Here is an 18,894-nt window from a genome sequence, read left to right as displayed (position 1 = left end):
TTTGCTGTTTGTGACTTCCATTGCAGAGTAATGTTTATATCTCTATGAATTCAGAAATAGCAGCATCACTGTTGTGATCATGCTGTAAATCCTCCCTCCCCACTAGCGCTTTTTAGTTGTACTAGGGAGCTTTCATTTGATAATGTCACTTCATACCAAGACAGAAATTTGAGGACCAGATCAACTGGACAACAACTTGCAAAGTCATAGCTTCAGAAGTAAACCCTTCCCAAAACTTCCTCTTGTTTAAAACTTGTTAGTTAACCTGCAGAATTGCCCTGAGCTGCTATGCAGGAATCTCACCTGCTGTGTTCCCCACAGAAAAGCTTTCACAGGATGCACGGTAACTAATGAGCCAGTTACCAAAGATGCTGCAACAATATCCATACATGAGATGCATTTCCCATATGTTTTCTGGATGAAGTTGCTGGCTATAGGGCCAAAAATGGCATGGCAGAATGAGTCAGACTGATGTGCTCTCTATTTTCAGACAATATTCAGTTCTGAGCCAGTATTTTCTGGAGGGGCTGCCAGACAGCAGTGCCTCCTGACACACTTCCCGTACATGTTTGGGCAGAGTCCGAACCCTCCTTTTGAAATCAGTTGAAGGACTTTGTTACAGTAATACTGACCAAGCAACAAAGGGGCTGCACTTCTCAGTTCTCTCACACCATCTTCTCCTGCTCTCCACATGCTAGTCAGCTTGGAAAAAAACATCACTTACCTTCAGAAGGAGCAAAAACTTCAATGTGAGTGTACTACTAAAGAAAATATCAGCATAGGTTCAGTGCTCCTTTATGATTTATGGCTCATATGTTCAAAACAGAACATACGTTATCTTTATATTTGTTAAAATAAATAAATATAGATGCAGCACTCTCAATCTGTTATCTCAAAGTTTAAGCTAAATGCATCTACAGGGTTCCCAGCGTGACAATAATTCCTCAGACTGAAAGACATTCACCATCACTACCTTCTCCCTGTTTACACATTTCTTACAGGCAATGCAGCCTCAACAAAACAGTGTTTTTCCTCTGCTCCCTGGAATGGACTGTGTGGCCTGCTTTCAGGTTCAAAGACACTTGTCAAAAAGACACCTATGGACCACCCTGAGCATTCTTGCAAAGCAAGGGGGAAAAGCACTGAGTGCACAAGAGATAAGACTATTTACACTTACCTTTCCAAAATCTCTGAGATTTGCCAGTGGAAACTAACTAATACTAGCTTTGCAACAGCATGTGATACCTAGGTGGAAAATAAAAGAAAAAAAAAAGTCAAGTTAGGCATATTTTGAGGCCACACCTCTGCTTAGGACTATGATCTTCTTGTAAGACTAATAAATTGTACAAACTTGGTACAACATCCCAGCGATACTCAGATCCCATTAAACTACTAGACATAATGCTCACAGCCAGTGCATCTGCAATATACAGGCTGGAATGAAGCATGGGTGTACCCAAACTAACTCACATAGTCACAACAGCACAGAGAGGAAGGAATCAAGAATTCACTGGATTAACTTAACTGCTCATGGAAGCCCTGTATCCAGTCCTGACTGTGGTTGCCACTTGAGAGGCCCAGACTGGGATCAGGGTCCTCACTAAGTGTGCAAAGTAGGCGCCACAGGGCAGACAGATACCACTTACTGAGCTGGAGAAGCAGTAACAAGCTGCAACACAGGCATGCTGTGACAGCAAAGGGTGGGGGACCCCCCCCCCCCAATTTTCCCAAGCCTTCACTGCAGAGAAGAAAATTATACGCTAGACTGAAATAGGAAGATAGAAAGCTACTGTGACAGGGACTATTTCCATGCAGAGTTGCTTGCATTACGTGGACTCCTGGCAAGCACTAGCACGGTCCGCGCTAGCCTGAGCACCCTCTAGAATACTGCAACACGACATTTAAAGTCATGTTACAAGGACACAAGCAAATAAGTTCTCCTTTGCTTCTATGCATTGGTTTATTTCAGAAGAAAAGAGACTGGTCCACTAGCACAAAAAGGCTCGTGCCCACCAAGACCACAAGCATCTGCTGAGCTGCTGGACCTTCAACCTGCCTCTTGACCCCTTCATGGCTTTATCAGGCCCATGGAGTTCAAACAAAACAGGTCTCCTGCAAACAAGACACCTCTTCCAGGGGAATTCAGAAAGCTCATGACCCCTGCCTCCTCAACCCCCTCTGTGCTAGCAAGCACCTGGGCAAGCCCAGTGGTCTGCACATTCTGCATTCAAACACCCTCTGACGTTAAAGGGCTCTACCTCCCGCACTCCAAGACAAGCTATCAACATAGCACCTCTATCTCTATTACCCATATAGAAAACACAACTCCTTCCATCCTAGCTGCAGGAAGAGCTCCTTTTTTTCTCTAGAGAAGCTGTCAGTCCCAATCATCCACTGAAAAGCCATAAGCCTTCCTGAATCCTGCTACAGGTGGATCACAGGATCCAATGTACTGGTAATACAGATACGCAACCACCCCAACACAACCCCGGAAGGAAAAACAAGCAATGGTTGCGTCTTCTACAAAACAGACAGGCTCTGCACACATAGGGTCAGCATACTCATTACTCTTCTAAATCTACCCCACTGAAGAGGTGTAGTTTCACAACACAACTGACCTATTCCTGCCACATGATACCACTCTGGTCCTGCACTGGCATTTGTCAGCGCTGGAGGGTTGGTTCAGTAAGCTAAAGCAGCATAGCACCAATACATGATGTAGCTGGGGTTTTTAATTGGCTCTTAGCCACCTCTGCTTTCTGATTTGCCCACTTTGCTCACCACTAAGAAATCCCAGTAATAAAAAAAGAGTAATTTTCAATGCTCAAATAATCCTTTTTCTAATGAACTGAAGCATTAGTTCATGCTGTGTAAGATCTGGTATGTCACCTTCCTCAACTTTACCAGTGATGTGACCCTCAGAAAACAAAGGCTGCCCAGGCAGCACTGCCCTCCCTCCCAGCACAGAAGCCTGTGATTAGATGGAGCATGGCACACAGGGCTGCTGCTGACAACACATACAGTCTGCTCCAGTTTGTACAGATGAAGTGCCACTGCCAGCCTTGGATGGGTTATCTTAAGCCCCCAGCCTGGCAGACCCAGACAGACACCTTTGACTTGCTCACACAAGGCAGACATCTGCATTTCATGTTTGAAAAACAAACAAGTATCAGGAATGTGGTCTCTACAAGACTGGCTTCCTGCAAATGCAAACCACATGCTAATGAATCATTCTTTAACAGCAATGAAATTATTTCTCAGTAGCAGTAAGGAAGAACAACCATCCTGACAAAAAAAACCAAGCCACCAGGCTTAAATGGAAAGTTAATCTGTAACACATGAAAATGAGTATTTTCCAGGTGGATTTTCAGAGCCTGAGGTGTAGCATCTGTTGCAGCATCATGACTCCACGACCTCCATGAAGTTACTTGTTCCCGGAGAAGGAACCAAGTACATTCAAGAATGAAGATGCATAGAAAGAGAAATACAAATACCAGCATACACATTTCTGAAATCTAACAAACTATCCTAACAGAATTAAATGCTTTTGAGTCAAATTATTTGTCAGGCATTATGTGGAATTAATGCTCCACAAAGATGCCAGATTAACAGTTCTAGAAGAATAATAAAGCTTCTGCGACCTTTCCTATTTTGCTCCAACTGCAAGCACTGACTGGATCAGCTGTAGCGCTAATTTTATTACTTTCATCATAAAAGCACCCAAGAATAAAACATTTTCAATTCATAAAGCCAGGTTCATGACATGAATCCACTTTCATAAAAGCCCTGAAGCAGAAAATTTTTTGATACTACCTGATTGGAGTGCATGCGATCTTGCAAAAAAGAAGTCCCAGAGTCAGCCAGTTGCAGCAACGTACCCACAGTCTGCTTGGCATGGAAGTATTAGTTCTTACACGTTAAAGATAGATAACATTCAAACTGTAAGAAAGAGGGATGGGAGAGGAGCAGATAACTGATGAGGCTGGGGCCATGCCTGCTGAGTGGAGTCTCACCACATTACAGTCTACATCCTGTTCACCAATAGTAAGGTTGGTAATTCAGAAGGCAAACGTGAATACCATCAGGGGCCAACACTACTGGAGAGATTCAAGAAAACAAGCATGAGAAGAAAAACAAGTGTTTAAACAAAAGCCTGCTTCTATTGATTAGCAGCGCTCCCCAGCCTCTTCAATGATTGTACATTCACAATGAGTGAATGATTGTACCAAGTCAGCCAGTTCTTCCACAATAACACCCCAGAATAATTGAAGTATTTCTTTGTAAGCAGGAGCCAAAACATGCTGAGCACAGAAAAATACCACTGCAACCAGAAGTTTGGTCCATATGTACATAATTCATTACCTTACAGTACTGGAGAAGCAACGTACAGAAGCTGATACTGCTGGCTGAAGTATTCGGTTAGAAGACATCGATGCCCCCTCCGTATGCATGCACTGCAGCCTCGCAGCATAGGAAATAAGCCTTGGTTGCTGTTCAGGCACACTGTCCAATATAGCATTTCCTGGACAGTCATAAGTTTCACACAATGAAAGATCTCAAACTTATAAAACATTTCAGAAAGAGCTATGATTCAGTCCCCTATCAGTCACCAGGTGCCACAAGAAGTTCAGGTTATCCAGGAACAATAATTCTTTGTATCAGACACAAAACAAACAAAAAAAGATGCCTTTGATAAATCATCAGCTTTGTTTAAATTTTCCTATTCTTGTTTCAGAATACTAAGACCCAAGAAAGATAGTGAGATAGCCCACTTGGTGTCTTGCTGGCAGCAGGTCATTTCAGTAAAATACTTCTACAGACCACAGTGCAGAAGGGAATGCATATTCTAGATGTTGCACTTCTATTTTAGTTTTTGTCTGCAACTGACGAATTGTGCCAATGCTTCTACATAGCTTGACTTCTCCAGAACTCTTCTAGCTGTGATTAAATTTATTAAAGTTTAGAAGATGAAAGCTGAAAGCAGTAGTCATGCTAAAAGATGCCTGTCTTTCCCTCACTCTCATTCCCCATTTTCTCACCATCAGCTTAAAACTTCAAGATCAAAGATCAACTCAGTCCAAATCTGAACCTGGAAAATTTCCGACTGAAGACCAGGCTTCTTTCTTCACGATGGGGTGGCAAAGCTGAAGAGAGAGGATCTCATCCAATCTGCAATTTCCAGCTTCACCTTAAAACAGGAATTTGGTCACCTCAGAAACCTCCTCCAAACCTCTATTAGCTTAACTCTGACTTACCAGTGATAGAAGGCTGCTGATTGCCAGAAATGGGCACCAAACACTAATGTTTATCACTGCACTGGAAAAGGGGCGCAGTGTCTATGCACACAGGAAGGGTACCAAGAGAGAACAGCTCTGCACAAGGGAAAGACTCTACAGGAGTTGTAAAAAAAAGTCTGAAAAATTTACACAGCGCTGGAAAAAATTAGATTCTGAAAGCAGAACAAAGAAGTAATGCCATCGCATTAAATGCGCATCTATTCACTTTCTGGAAGAAAGCACAGTATTTTTTTCTTATTATTTCTATCTCCATTTATCTCCTGGGTTCTTAACTCTACAAGATAAGCAAAATTCTCACACTTCTGAAGTGTGAGAGAGTCTGGCACTCTTTAGGACAAGACAATATCAAAAGAATTTTCACAGCAGCTCTGTAGGTACCTTGCTGCGTTTAGAGAGCTCTAAGACAACTATGTCTCAACTTGCTTCCCTAGATAAGCTAAGTTGTTTGAAGAGCTGAAGTTTCATCTCTCCACAGCAGAAAATATTTTCAACCATGCCACTTTGACAGTTGCTAATTCAAACAGAAATGTTTCCTAAAAGCTAAAAACCCACTGTCTTTTGTAGCGCTTATATTCTACTGAAATTGCTCATGCATATTTATGTTGCATGCATATGTTATGAGTTCATTTCACTTTTCTCCAAGGGATGGCCTATTTTTTGGAGGTGTGTTTCACTTCTCACTTTTGCAGAGATATGGTATCAGGAATTTAAAACAAGAATAATCACATGATTCTCAAAGAGATTCAATTCAGAATGAGTTGCAGATATTATGATCTGGTTGGAGCTGACATCCCATGGCTTTGCACCAAGCTGACAATTCCTGTTACATCAGGGTTGCACCGAAATGACTGGCCGAGATGAACGCAAACCTGGCATAAAGAAATGCAGCTTCCATTTCTTGTCTTTCCCCTAATCAAAGGTTTTTATACAAACAGATTTAAGCAAATAGGATTAATCTTGAGAAGCATTTCTTTTAAGCCACGCATAGTTTTTGTTATTTCTACAGGGAAAGGATGAACTTGTGAAAATACTAGTTTGTGTTGTGCATCAAAACTCCTAAAAACACACTCTTAAATTCCTTACAACAGTAAAAACACACAGAGCAAGAGCCTCTGAAATGGTTGCTGTTGGTGAGCAACTATGGGCAAAATAGAGACTAAATTGAGTTGGCAGTAGAGAACAGTAACACCTTAGAAAGAAACCATAATTTCTATTGAATAATTTTGCTAAAGAAAATCTGTCCCTTAGACATGCTTTACTTAAGGATACTGAGGTAAAGGAAGTGACCCACAAATGGAAAAAATACTATTTTGCACTTATTTCTCTTGTGGAAAGTAGATCTGACTCCCTCCATGCCCCACTGGAAAAACTATCCAACTGCCCTGTTTTTAACGGAGGATTTCTCAGAAAACAGCAGAAATATTAGGAATTATGAAGAAATAAAAGGGCAACCAAAAAACTTTTTTTGGACCACATTTTCTCCTTTCTTTTGATCTACCTCTCTTTTAAGCAGAATTCCAATATGCAATCCTGGTAGAAAACTCATGAGGCTGCAGGGGCTTGAGCTGTGATTAACATCACCTACCATAAACTCCCCAAGTGTTCAAAGTCTTGTAGCAAAGTCCTCCATATCTGTTACAGGTTTCTGAGTATTAGAAGGCTGTTTTCAAAATTGAACTCAAATTAATTTTACTTATCAGGAAAAAAAAGACAAAGTTACAACAAAACCAGATACCCTGCTTTTTTTTCTGGGTTCAGACAAGCTTAAAAAAAGTGAGAAAAAGCCCTCCATCTTTAGGTTTCACTCACAGTATTGCTTACAATTTGTCTGACATTTCAGCCCCTCTCCTGATTACAGACTGCAGGCTACACCAGGGAAAGAAATGCAATTTAGAGTCTGTAGCTGCAGTCTCGATACCATGAAAAAGGTCTTGACAAACAGCACTACACGAGCTCTGCTTCATCACAAGGTTTTAATCTGTAGCCCGTCACTCACCCTCTGGCATGCAGAGACCTGGTGTCAGTCTGCAAGATTAGAAGCATATTTAGGAGGCAGGGTGCAGTTTGCGAATGACAAATACTGCTGGTGTTATACACATGGTTTGTGAAGCTGTCAGTGCACAACCTAGTTGGCCACATACTGAAGAAAGGGGATCTCGGGTTAAATTCTAACTCCTTCTCCACACTTACACATTGCTTTAATCCATCCGCTCTCCTACACAGGACAGCAACAATTTCAACTGCAGCTGCCAACAAACAGGATCAGTAGGATTCAGCTAGGAAATCTCAACATACGTATTTCTCAAGCTGTTAGGCTATTCTTCCTGAGGAGATTCAGAAATAAATTAACAAAAAAAAACCCCAAACCCAACACTTAAGCAAGATGGTATGCCAGAAGGCATTATTACAAAATAGCTATGAGATTCCTTCTTTGAAAGATTTAGAGCAAAAGAAATGCAGCAAGAAAGCTGTAAGACAGCACACGGATATAAGATTGACATGAGACTCCCCAGCTATTCTTTCCAAAATAATGTAGTGTCTGATAGCATCAGCGCCCAGCGCACGCTGCGCTGTGCTCCCCACGCGCTGCCAAAAGCCCCAGCAACACACCCCACTGCTGCACTCAGCTCAGCCCCTGCCTAGGTGCCTTCCCAGCGAAACACAGGGGAGTGGACAATTCCTTCTGGTTGACAGAAAGGAGGATGCGGAGGGAGGAAGCAAAGGGCAGATAATAACCTGAATCCACACAAACCTGGCCAGTGGCTCAGGACACAGGACAGCCAACTCCAACTGGAAAGTGCTGGTGTGTGCACACAGCCACAGCAGCACGCACATGCAGAGCGCAGGGCTTAGGTAACTCTGCAGTAAGTAATCCCAGTCCAGTCCCAAATAACATAGTCCTTTACTTGACAATCCCAGCTTCTAAGGGCATTTTCCTTTTGCTATAAAAAGATGAAGAGGAAGAACATCTGCTTTGTAAAACAGTGTTTCACAGTACACAACGTCGCTCATTTCTGCTGCGCCATCCTTAATAGGCACGGCACACAAATTTGGCAGTGCACTTCAGCGGCTTCATGCCGCTCCTGTGATCATGTTGTCCAGCTGTAAGCTTGCAACATGAAACAGTTACTGAAAGATCATTTCGGCATTTTTAATGACTTGTGTCTTGACTACCTCCCACCAAGATCATACTCATCAACAGCTGTGAACAGTTTTTTTTTTGCTCACTGCAGAGTCATACTGGCTGTAAGATACACTTAAGGCATGAATCACAAAGAAATGTGTGGGCTATAATCACCCTCCACATTTGTGGCTCATTTTTCCAATCAAGTTGAGAATTTCAGCAGTCCTGGGCAGTAAGTAAAAAACCTGGTTTCTCTCCTCAAATGACTTCATGAAGTTGTCACAAGGTTGCAAGGTCTGGGCTCTCCAGCCAGCTCTCTTATCTTGCTGACCAGAACTCTACCAAAACTCACCAGGCTTTAAGAAAAAAAGAAAAAAAAAGAAAAAGAAAAAAAAAGCCCTTTAGGAGCCAAAATAAAACACACACTGAAGATAGTTAGGGACATATTCATGTCCTCTTGGTATTTAACACACTACTGAAGTATATAGGCATCGTGAATCTGGTAGGTAACAACACAGCTTTTGTATAGCAGAACTTCCAGGATCTTTCTGTTTGGGAACAAAAAGCGCGTAAAGGACAAAGGTACATCTCAAACGTGTGTGCTCCTAAAGGTTACAACTTCAGACTGGATGCCCAACATAATGTTGGCGTGATATTAAAACACAGAACAAGGTACAGATGTAAATCTGCATGTCCTGACTAATCTAGGGCTTACAGGTGCTTCAAAATAGCATGTTATCATTGCCAAACAGCATCATGGGGGTTCTGTGGAGAAGTCTACCACTTATAGTAAATGATATTTACATATTTATTCATTGTTTACTAATATATGCTAATATATACCAATGTTGGTTCTTATGGACATTAACTTTGAACATAAATTTTTCAAACCCTGTTCTTAAGTACGTGCATTTTAGTGTTTCAAGGGACTTTAATACCTCTCCTGTATTTGAGGTACTTAGATACAGCTAGTCTTTTTTGACTGGCATTTTACATTGCATGTAAGTTTCATGAAGTCATTATGGTATCAAAAAGAATGACTATGCAACACTGCAGGTTTGTTCAGATAAGCACCCTGTACCACATACTTGGTTGCGGTTTGCACAGCGATACAGGGAGACACACACACCAGTGTCTTGACATCTGGCTTTTTACAGACTTTTTGTGATCACATTGAACAGGCATTCTGTGAGTGCCAACTCCTTCGGGTAGAGCTGCTCATACAGGCTGCCAATCTCCGCGCACATGACTCTGGATCTGCTAAAGATGGTATTTGAAAAGGACCGCTGCCAGCATTCTACAGCTCTACAAACTAACTGTTCTGTGTCAGCACAATTTGAGTGTGTGGAACAGTTTCAGAAGGCTGTGTTTTTATGAGCAAATACTGATTTGGTTGCATTAAAAGATGTGGCATCAACAAGGTGAGCAAGAATATATGAAAAACTGGTTTATCTCTGAAAGATCAATAGTGATAACATGGATTAATAGATTCAGAACTATATCATGACATCAAATAGTTTTTGCATCTACCAAGTTTTATTCTTCAAGGGACAGGGCTAAAAAAACATCACAAGCTGTTATTTCAAGGAGTGAGGGAAGTAAGCTTTTTGCTGTCTGGTAAATATTAGAAGATTACTCACATTAGCAAACTGAAAATTATAAATTCTTCAGTTTTACAATTCCTTTGGTTTCAGTGGAAAGACATCAGTATCAATTGCCTGTAAAACAACAGGACTATCTTTCTTTGTCACCTTGTATGTGCAGAAATATCTCAGCTTCCTCATGACTGACATTCAGCTTCTAAAAAGATCTAAAGTCAAGGTAACATTTTTTTCATAAATTGTAATTGCAATTGTTTTATCTGGTGGTTTATATCATCAGTTTAAAAAAAAAAAAAAAAGCTAAAAACTAGAAAGATCCATTTCATCACTGAAACAGAAACTACTGCCAGTTATTTGGAACATCACAGATATTCCAGACTTGTACAGAGACCCTCAGCAGAGCCAGGAAGTGTCATTCACAAACAAAAACAATATGACATCATCACACACTTAATTGCTTGCCAGTGACAGGGTCAACTTTGTTTGTACAACTGTTGAGTATCGTACTGTTTGTATGCATGTACTGATACTGCCACTCCAGGACCCACAATCACTCAATGATGGTTGACAGAGTTATCTTGAAAACAAACTTATTACTACACAATTTTAATTCATTACTTTTGAAAGATACTGGATTTTATAATTATATCTACTTTTTAAAAAGAACTGTTGTAGATTCCTTTGTTGGTCTGCAGGCAATATATGCCACTCTGCTTTCAAGAGTATTGTCCTTAACAAGTGTTGACTGTTGGTGAAGTGACCTTTTGAGGAATTAAAAGTGATCTGCTTCAATTCACAGGCCTTTTAGTCAGAGAACCACAGAGTTTTGGATATTAGTTTGAGATTTTCTTCTGGCATGTTTCAACAGAGATAGCCTGTCCTAATTTTAGTCAGGGTATTAACTGAACCCTCCACAAACAGACCTCCAGATTAAAGCACTAGCCAAAAAGCAAACATTCCCTCTTCTTTTTTCTTGGAAAGCAAGGATCTACTCACAGTCCAAAATGAGGAAAAACTTTCAGAGTACCACTTACAATGTCCCTCTAGCTTCCATATGGTTCTGGGATAACCACTACTGTAGTTGCAGGGCTGCCACACAGCACAGCTGGTTGCATCTACCACTAACTTATTTGTACTAATTCTTCTATTCAGAATTCCCCATCTGATGCTGGGTTTCATGCTTTTATCAGACTTAAGATTTTAACTGATTTTTGTCTCTAATTGGGGTAGACAAAACCCAAGTGTTTTGTTGAAGAGACTGTCTCTTTCAATGTTGCATTCAAGCTTTTGAACATATGCTGGGTGCTCACACCTGACCTGAAGTTAGCCAGCCAATACAAGGTTTGTTCACTTGTCTAACTTCAGTAGGAGTAAGAACAAGGTCAACTGTAACTCATGGGGAATGAAAAAAGGTAGCCAAGAGGGTTTCCAAGGAAGATCACCGTTTACCTCAACACTTTTAAGAAAATAGGAATTCAACAGTCTGAAATAGCTGAACAAAACAGTTTGAAAAACAAATGTTGAGGGTTAATGAGCAGAGCAAATGAAATACTATTTAGATTGCTATTAGCTAATAACAGTACAGATTGCAAGTATGAAAATGTAAACCTCTGAATAGCTGTTTCTGATCTTAAAAGCATGTAGACAATCAATGTATCAGAGAAAACAAACGCTCAATACACGCCCCCCCAATTTAACCTTCATAAAGTGAATCATCTGATGACAATATACAGCGGCAGGACATTCAAACACAGCTTTGAGCCCATTTATTGCATGCATTTTTTCTTTGCTTTAGGGAATTGTATTAGTCTATTCATTTCTTGTGATAGCAAATTGCTCAGATACCATGTCATGCATTGCCTTCATCTTCGTACCTCCTGAAGATAGTCTTCAATTTACCTTCATCTTTCCCTGTCAGGACAACCACTCTGCCTTAAATATGAGCTAATACTGAAAAGCACTACATAACCACTAGCTAGCACAAGGTAAAGGAGATGAAATCAGCAAAATGAACTAGCATGCTCCCAAAGAACAACCACCACTATCAAAAAACCCCAAGACATTATGAAAGGTAGTCTTCAAAAGAAAAAAAAGTTTTAGAGCTCAAGCAAATTAGAGGAAAGAAGTCAATACAGTTCTTAGAAAAGTCTGCCCCTGTTTACTCATATCCATTAAGTCGATGGAAAATAATGATAAGAAATAGTTCAACATGTTCTATTCAATTTCCTTCTTCTCTATGCTTGCTAATTCAACACAAATTCTTTCCACTCCAGTTTGTCTCAGAAAACTAACAAAATTACAAGTTTCCTTGGGGGAAGAGAGGGGAAGGAAGAAACAGGGTTGCTGAAGTATTGCAAGAAAGGATGCCAGGAAACAAAAAGCACACACTGCAGATACACAACAGATTTCCAAGAAAAGTGCAATTCTTGCACCATGGTCGCTAGTGAAGAGAGAGTTAATGTGGCACTTCAAGACCTAAAGACTTAGTGTGTGGCTTACAAGATCACAGTTTTTCAGGTTTCTACCCAAATTTATTTTTATCTTCTCATGCACAAACCGAAATGTGTAGCACTTCATTTTTAAGCAAATATGCAGGCATATTCTTGGTATAAAAGGAATGTAAAACATTCTCTCCTTGGGTCATATTTAGGGCAAGATTTGAGCTAGCAGGTTGCTATTATCTGGTCAACTACAATATTTGCTCAATGGGACCTTCAGAATTCTTGGAAAATTTCTTTTAACTTTGGAAGCCTGATTTTAAAGACTAAATAAAGTACTGCTTTTGTTAATTTAATTCAAGAGAACAATGTGGCAGGGTTCACCTTTTTGAAGGGTGCTCCATTTGAAGGCAAACAGTAAGGAGCAGAAAAGCTGTTCTAAATCTTTACTTAATCGCTAAGAACCAAGAGCAACTGACAGCTGGATCAAGAGTGCTGACCAACTATTCTCATTTTTTCTTTTCTTTTGCCTCCCTTTTCTGACAATCTGTAGAGAACAGCAGGCATTCCGAGCTTGAACTGCACATTTTGAAGAAAACACAGACATGAGTTTGACAGTAAAGAAAGAGTAAAACTTCATTTTCTAAGGTGGTGAATGCTGGGAACAAGCACAACAGATGGCAAAAACAGCTAGAGATGCAGCAAAAAGTATGGGTGCACTTTAGACCCTATTGTTTATAGGCTTCATAGTCCTCAAGCTTTATGGTTATACTGTTTCTAAAGGACACTGATGTGCAAATAAGGATGAAGAAGTCTCTCATTTTTTTAAATTAAGTTTGATTCAGACCAAATGGATAGGAGTCGAAACCCATCCAACATGTTTTTTTATATGCTACAGTCACCTGTCCTGCTTTCAGGGGTTGTTCCAGAGAAGAACAAGCACTAGGAGACCTGTTACAAGGTAGATGCATCGGTAATTTCAACCCAGTGTCAACATCTAGAGCTTAGAAAACTCTGCTTTCCTCTGACCTGCACTGGGACCGAAGCACACTGACAAGGCAGAGAGGGAGCCTCCTCTTATTACTAGTCTGCGCTACAGTAATCAGTTCCACAAAGAGAAAGAGAACTTCACAGAAGTCTTACTGAGCATAATACCATGGAGCTGACTCAAGAGTGTGACTCTTCTGTGATGAATTAGTCACTACAAGAGCTGGCAAGTTCATTGTACTTTAATTGCTGTCACTGCAACAGTAGGGTTAATACCTGGCATGACAGCTGATCTGTCTTTGAAAGTCTATGATTATTCTCTCAGAACCAACAAAGAAAGGTGTTTTTGTTAGAATTACAGAGTTTTAGCATGTCTTCCTATCTGTCAGTTATCTTCTCATACACAGGTGTACCAATCTGCACCATTATGATTTGGTTTGTTTCTTTTCTACATATCCTCTTTGCATTGTGTTAATGCAGAGAGTTATAACTCAGGAATTTTGGTCATGAAGCTCAGCTCTGTAAAAAAAAATAATTGTAAGAATCAACATTCAGTAAGGAAGATTTTTCAGGCCCCAGAACCAGTATGCAACAATTGTAAACCTTCAAGTCAGTTCTGAACCAGGGACCTTCAATAATGTTCCTCCAACCCCCCGTAACAGTAATACTGCAACAGCTTTTATTTCAAACTGTATGCTCAGCATTTGCCTTCTCAATCACAGACTTGTTTTACACCTGTGTTAATGCAGAAACCTTTCCTCACCTTTAACGTGGCAGCCAAGCTGGCCATGTGTTCATTCAGAGTGCTCTCCGACTCCTTGTAAGTCAGGCAGGTGAACTGATACTCCTCTGGATCAAAGGCATCTGCTCCCTGCTGCTCCACGTCGTTAGCTACCCCATCATAATAATCCTCAATATCCCCAGGATCCTCATCCTCTTCCTCCTCCTCGCAATTAGGGTCATAATCCTCTTCATTGCTGTCAGAGCCCTGGCTGTTCATGTCCACGGACATCTTAATGCCCTGTCAAACTGCAGACCAGGAAAACAATTGCAGCTTCTTTTTCTCCTCCAAACTTTATCGTTCTTTTGATTTCATCTGAGCTCTGTCTCCTAAGGGGGGAAAAACAATTTTTTCTGTTGCCTAAGAAATTGTAAGAGAGGCCACATCAACATCATACAGGCGGTCAAACAGCCAGGAATGGCCCAGCTAAAGAAGATTCTGCTGTGCAGGTCCCGGGTTTGGATCCACTGTGACTTTTGCACCTGCAAAGCCAAGGCTAATCTTACAGGCGAGGTCTAAAACCTCAGAGATTGGCTTATTACATTGCATCCTAGCCCCCAGTGCGGGTTCCGAGACTTTTGGCATTTGGAAAGTGGCTGCATAACCTTCACTACAGATCTTTTCAGAGCTACAACTAAATTTATGACATTAAGTTTTTACCAACAGCCTGAAGTGCTGCAGAAAAGCATCATATCCATTTCACCAACAGGAAAAAACACAAACCCCTTAACTATGACCACAGTAGCTAGAAAGGCAACCTGTGATACCCTGTACAAGTCCATATTGCTTCAGAACCACAGCCATTAAATAGGACTTCAGAAAATAAGACAAGCAAACAGATACCTCACACCCAATTTAAGAGTCTTCAATACCATCTCAAAAGAAATGGTGAAATTAGCTAATCCCTTTAAGTAGCTTCTACTGGATGTGATGTGGCCTGGGCCTTACACCTGAGGGGGAAATAAAATTAATTCTCTCATTTTATTACCTTCTCAATATACACTTATTACCTTCTGAATGTAGAAATTTATGTTCAAGTGTTGACAGCTGCTATTCAAGAAGAATAAGAACAGCCAACTTTTTTTTTTTTATTCTCACTGGTATTGGAAGAGTCACATTATCTATTTATTTATCTGAACTACAAACCTTCTGCTTGTGTAACCAAACCACAGGGATTTGAGTTCTAAGAGGTTCAGCAGTAGAGCACGTATCAACCTTGAATTATGGTCAGCTCATATTTAATCACAAATTTCCATTTAACCAAACTTAGTTTCAAGAGAGAATATATTAAATACAAAAGACTTAAAACAATGCTGCAACCAAATTTTACATATAAAAATACATATATAAAGTCAAAGCTATATTTTTTCACAAGCAGCATGTATTGGGTTTCTTACACACATTTGCATTTTGCATTACTACATTGTTAGCTCTGTTACTCAAATACATTCCCACAGTATCACAATTTGTAGCTGCTGGGGAAACCATCATCAAGCTTTGAGAATCCTGACTTCAGGGCACAGGAAATATCAAACATAAATTTTCACTATTTTTCCTCAACTCATTTGTTTTCTGCTTCCAGTAACCTGACCAGGCAGCCCAGAATAACAAGGAAGAGATGCAACGTACAATTAATTTGAGGAGCTGCAGTGATTTCAGCAGATACAAACCTCCAGTAGAAGAGGATGAAGGCTAGCAGCTAATTTTATTATCCCCTGAATTCTGGTCTCCATTCCTTTCATCTGCCTCTTGATTCCTTAGCCATCCACAACATAAGTAGCAGACAAATATTTTATAGCACTGCTTCCCTTAGAACTTCAGTGGAGCAGAGGCACCGTCTCTCCATATTGGAAGAAGATAGATGTCAAATCTGATTTGACAGACACAAGGCAAACCTATATTGTCCCTCCCTCTACCCTGCTTAGAGTTAATAATTCAGTTCTGGGCTTAATCTGTATCGACACTGACCTCTTGCATAAAAGCAGTAATGGATCTTTACCTGTTAAATGTTATGTTAAAGGAAAAACTTATTTGAGAATCCAAAACCACTGTGAGATATCAATAGCCCAGTGTGCAACAGCTTCATTCAGCCAACCTCAGAGCATCATGAAGCCTGAGCCATTTTCACCAGTCAGGAAACTTCTCAAACTCCCTCAGATCATCCCATGCCCTAGAGACAGGAAAAAAACTCCAAAACATTGGGTCCATTTGCTATCTCAACACATGGTGAGTCCCATCCAAGCAATGAGATGTTTTTAGATATCTAAGCAGAATAATGGGCCTACCCAATAGCTCAGCAGTTCCATACCAGTTGCTGGGGAGGAAGCTCAGAAGAGTGCAGAGCCATTTCTCTGTGCCACTAACACACTTATTTGAACAGAGGAACTGTTTGCACGGGCAAATGGGATATATCAAGCAGAAAACAGTCTGCAGTCTGGACAACTTTTGTGACTCCTATGACAACATTCTCAGAAAGAGCTCACTTCCAGCGTAACTGAATGTCACACAGACATGCATGAAAAGAGAGGAAGGCTAAGGCACAAGCTCTGTGGACAAAGCAAAGCAGGGTACTAGGAAAACAAGGAACAGAACTCGCCTCACCTAACATTCAGCCTAATGCCCTCATTCATGACCAAACCACAAGCTCTCCGAGTACAAACTAAGACAAGACACAGCTAATACTTGATAGCACTAGTTTTTAAGACAATAAAGATGTTAAGCTCAAAAAAGAGGGTCAAAAAAGCAAAGGGTATTTAGATTAAATAATTACCATAATCCTCAAAATCCGATTATAAAGTTTTAAAGCATATTTAGATCGCTTTCCTACCCAAGGGAGGATGAGGTCCTTCTTTACCACTTTCATCCAAGATACTCCCTCATCTTCACTAACACCAATACAATTTAATCCCCTCTCTTCCTCTAGCCTCCTTGCAGGAACTTGTAAACACACTCACCCCTACACTCTGCCGCATATCAGATCCAACAGAGATGCCCTTTCGCTGACTCCTGCTTTGCAACACAATTCTTAACAAGGTCTCTTGAAACAAAAGGCCTTCAAATATGCCACCATCAGTCTCTCTCTCTCTGGCCTCACCACAGTTAGACACAGTAAATTACATTATCCCACCTCATACCTTGTCCTACTACATCATTCTTTTCTGATTTCTTGCCCTCTGCATCTACCTCTGTGGGATTTCTCTAGTAAGTACTTCGTAGGATACTCCTACTTCTTCTGTTGGTATTTCACAGCCATTTGAGGCGCCTTTTTCTTCTCTCACCTCTTTATTGATAATTCTGAAATAGAGAAAGCCTAAGTCAAGTCTGCCTCCTGAACTACTTAAACTTTAAATGGGCTGACGCTCTCTCTTTTCTCTGAAGCCATCTACAACCCCAACTCCACATCAACTATCAATGTTAGTTGCACCTTTGTCTACATTACTCAAACCTGTAATCCATGGATCATCCCCAATGGCTTCTTCACGCATGCAGCATGCGTATCTTGCCATTTCCTTCTCCACTGAGTTTTTTGACAGGATTTTTCCATCCCAATAGTGAGAAACTAGAACATCCCCCACCCTTTTCACCACAGATGACTCTGCAGAGACCTCCTTGCAGCCATATCACCCTCCCCGCACCAAACCTGCACCGTCTCTTCCCACTTCTCAGTCTTTGTTCATACTATCATGACTGCCTTGTCCTTCCCAACTCATCTAATCCATTTCATTCCTGTCCTTTATAATCTATTACCACTTTTAACAAGTTATTTTACACATACCTACACAAGCCTGCCTTCCACGGTATCTCTGCCCTTGGGCAGAAAGGCACCCAGTTCATTTAAATTACTTCAGGTCCATTTCTTTCGTAATCCCTGCAAGACTAAATCCTGTACTCGTCCCACACGGCCAGAACACTGCATTCTTGTAGGAGGAAAGCCCAGGAACACTGGGGGAGAGAAGGGAGCTGTGGAGGAAGAGCCCGAACGGTGGCAGGGCGAGGAGGGAGCCCCAGCACAGCCCACTCGCAGCCCGTACCGAGTGCCGGCCTGAGAGCTCACGGCCTGCGGCTTCTCCCCGGGGCAGCCCGACCCCCGCCCCGGCTGTGGGGCGGAGCGCTACCGGGCACTAAACTACACCGAAGTCGCAGAGAAGCGGCACCGCGTCCCTCACGCCGGACTCACTCCGCCCCGGGACCTGCCGCGCCGCCCGGGACCTCGCCGCCTGCCCGCTGAGGGACGCTGGCCCGGCAGGCGGCGGCGGCGCTCACCGGGCACCCCCGGCTCCCCGCCACCGCGGGACGACGCGGCACAGGCCGCCCCAGCGGGAGCCCCACCGCCACCTCCTTCCTCCCTCCCCCGCGTTGTGGCCCAGCCCCCCCCCCCCCCCCGCACTTACCGGGCGCCGCGGAGCGCGGCCGGGCGGGGGAGGCAGGGAGCGGCTCCCCGGGCTCCTCCTGCCGGGCCGCCACTGCCTGCACGCCGGAAGCACCGGCCTCCGCGTGGCGTCACTTCCGCCGGGCGGGGCCGGAGCCGCCGCCGGGCCGGACTGGACCACTGCGCTGGGCCGGGGGGGGGGGGGGGGGGGGAACAACCGAACCACTGCGGCGGGCGGGGGGAGGTGGTCGGGGTCGGGCCGGCGGCGCGGGGCCGCCCAAGGTGCCGGCTCAGCAC

The 18,894-nt window shown here is 42.2% G+C and overlaps 1 protein-coding gene across 5 annotated transcripts in view; it reads right to left on the bottom strand.

Annotated features, from left to right (window-relative positions):
* The window catches only part of ARIH2 (ariadne RBR E3 ubiquitin protein ligase 2), a 35,081-nt gene extending 16,328 nt beyond the window's left edge, over positions 1–18,753 (bottom strand). Inside the window, exons 1-3 of one of the 5 annotated variants that reach the window (XM_075052914.1) lie at positions 18,620–18,753; positions 14,211–14,557; positions 1,178–1,245 (exon numbers count right to left, since the gene is read on the bottom strand). In XM_075052914.1, the coding sequence (XP_074909015.1) occupies positions 1,178–1,245; positions 14,211–14,459 (317 nt within the window). In that variant the 5' untranslated portion in view covers positions 14,460–14,557; positions 18,620–18,753. Of the gene's footprint in view, positions 1–1,177; positions 1,246–3,813; positions 3,929–14,210; positions 14,558–18,003; positions 18,158–18,619 lie in introns of those variants that run through there. The other 4 variants (XM_075052915.1, XM_075052913.1, XM_075052912.1 and 1 more) reach the window with 4 other exon arrangements.
* Positions 18,754–18,894: the final 141 nt, after the last annotated feature.

The sequence above is a fragment of the Buteo buteo genome, chromosome 21, assembly GCF_964188355.1.
Source record: "Buteo buteo chromosome 21, bButBut1.hap1.1, whole genome shotgun sequence".
Classification (NCBI taxonomy): domain Eukaryota; kingdom Metazoa; phylum Chordata; class Aves; order Accipitriformes; family Accipitridae; genus Buteo; species Buteo buteo.
This window is presented reverse-complemented; position numbering and strand designations above follow the sequence as displayed.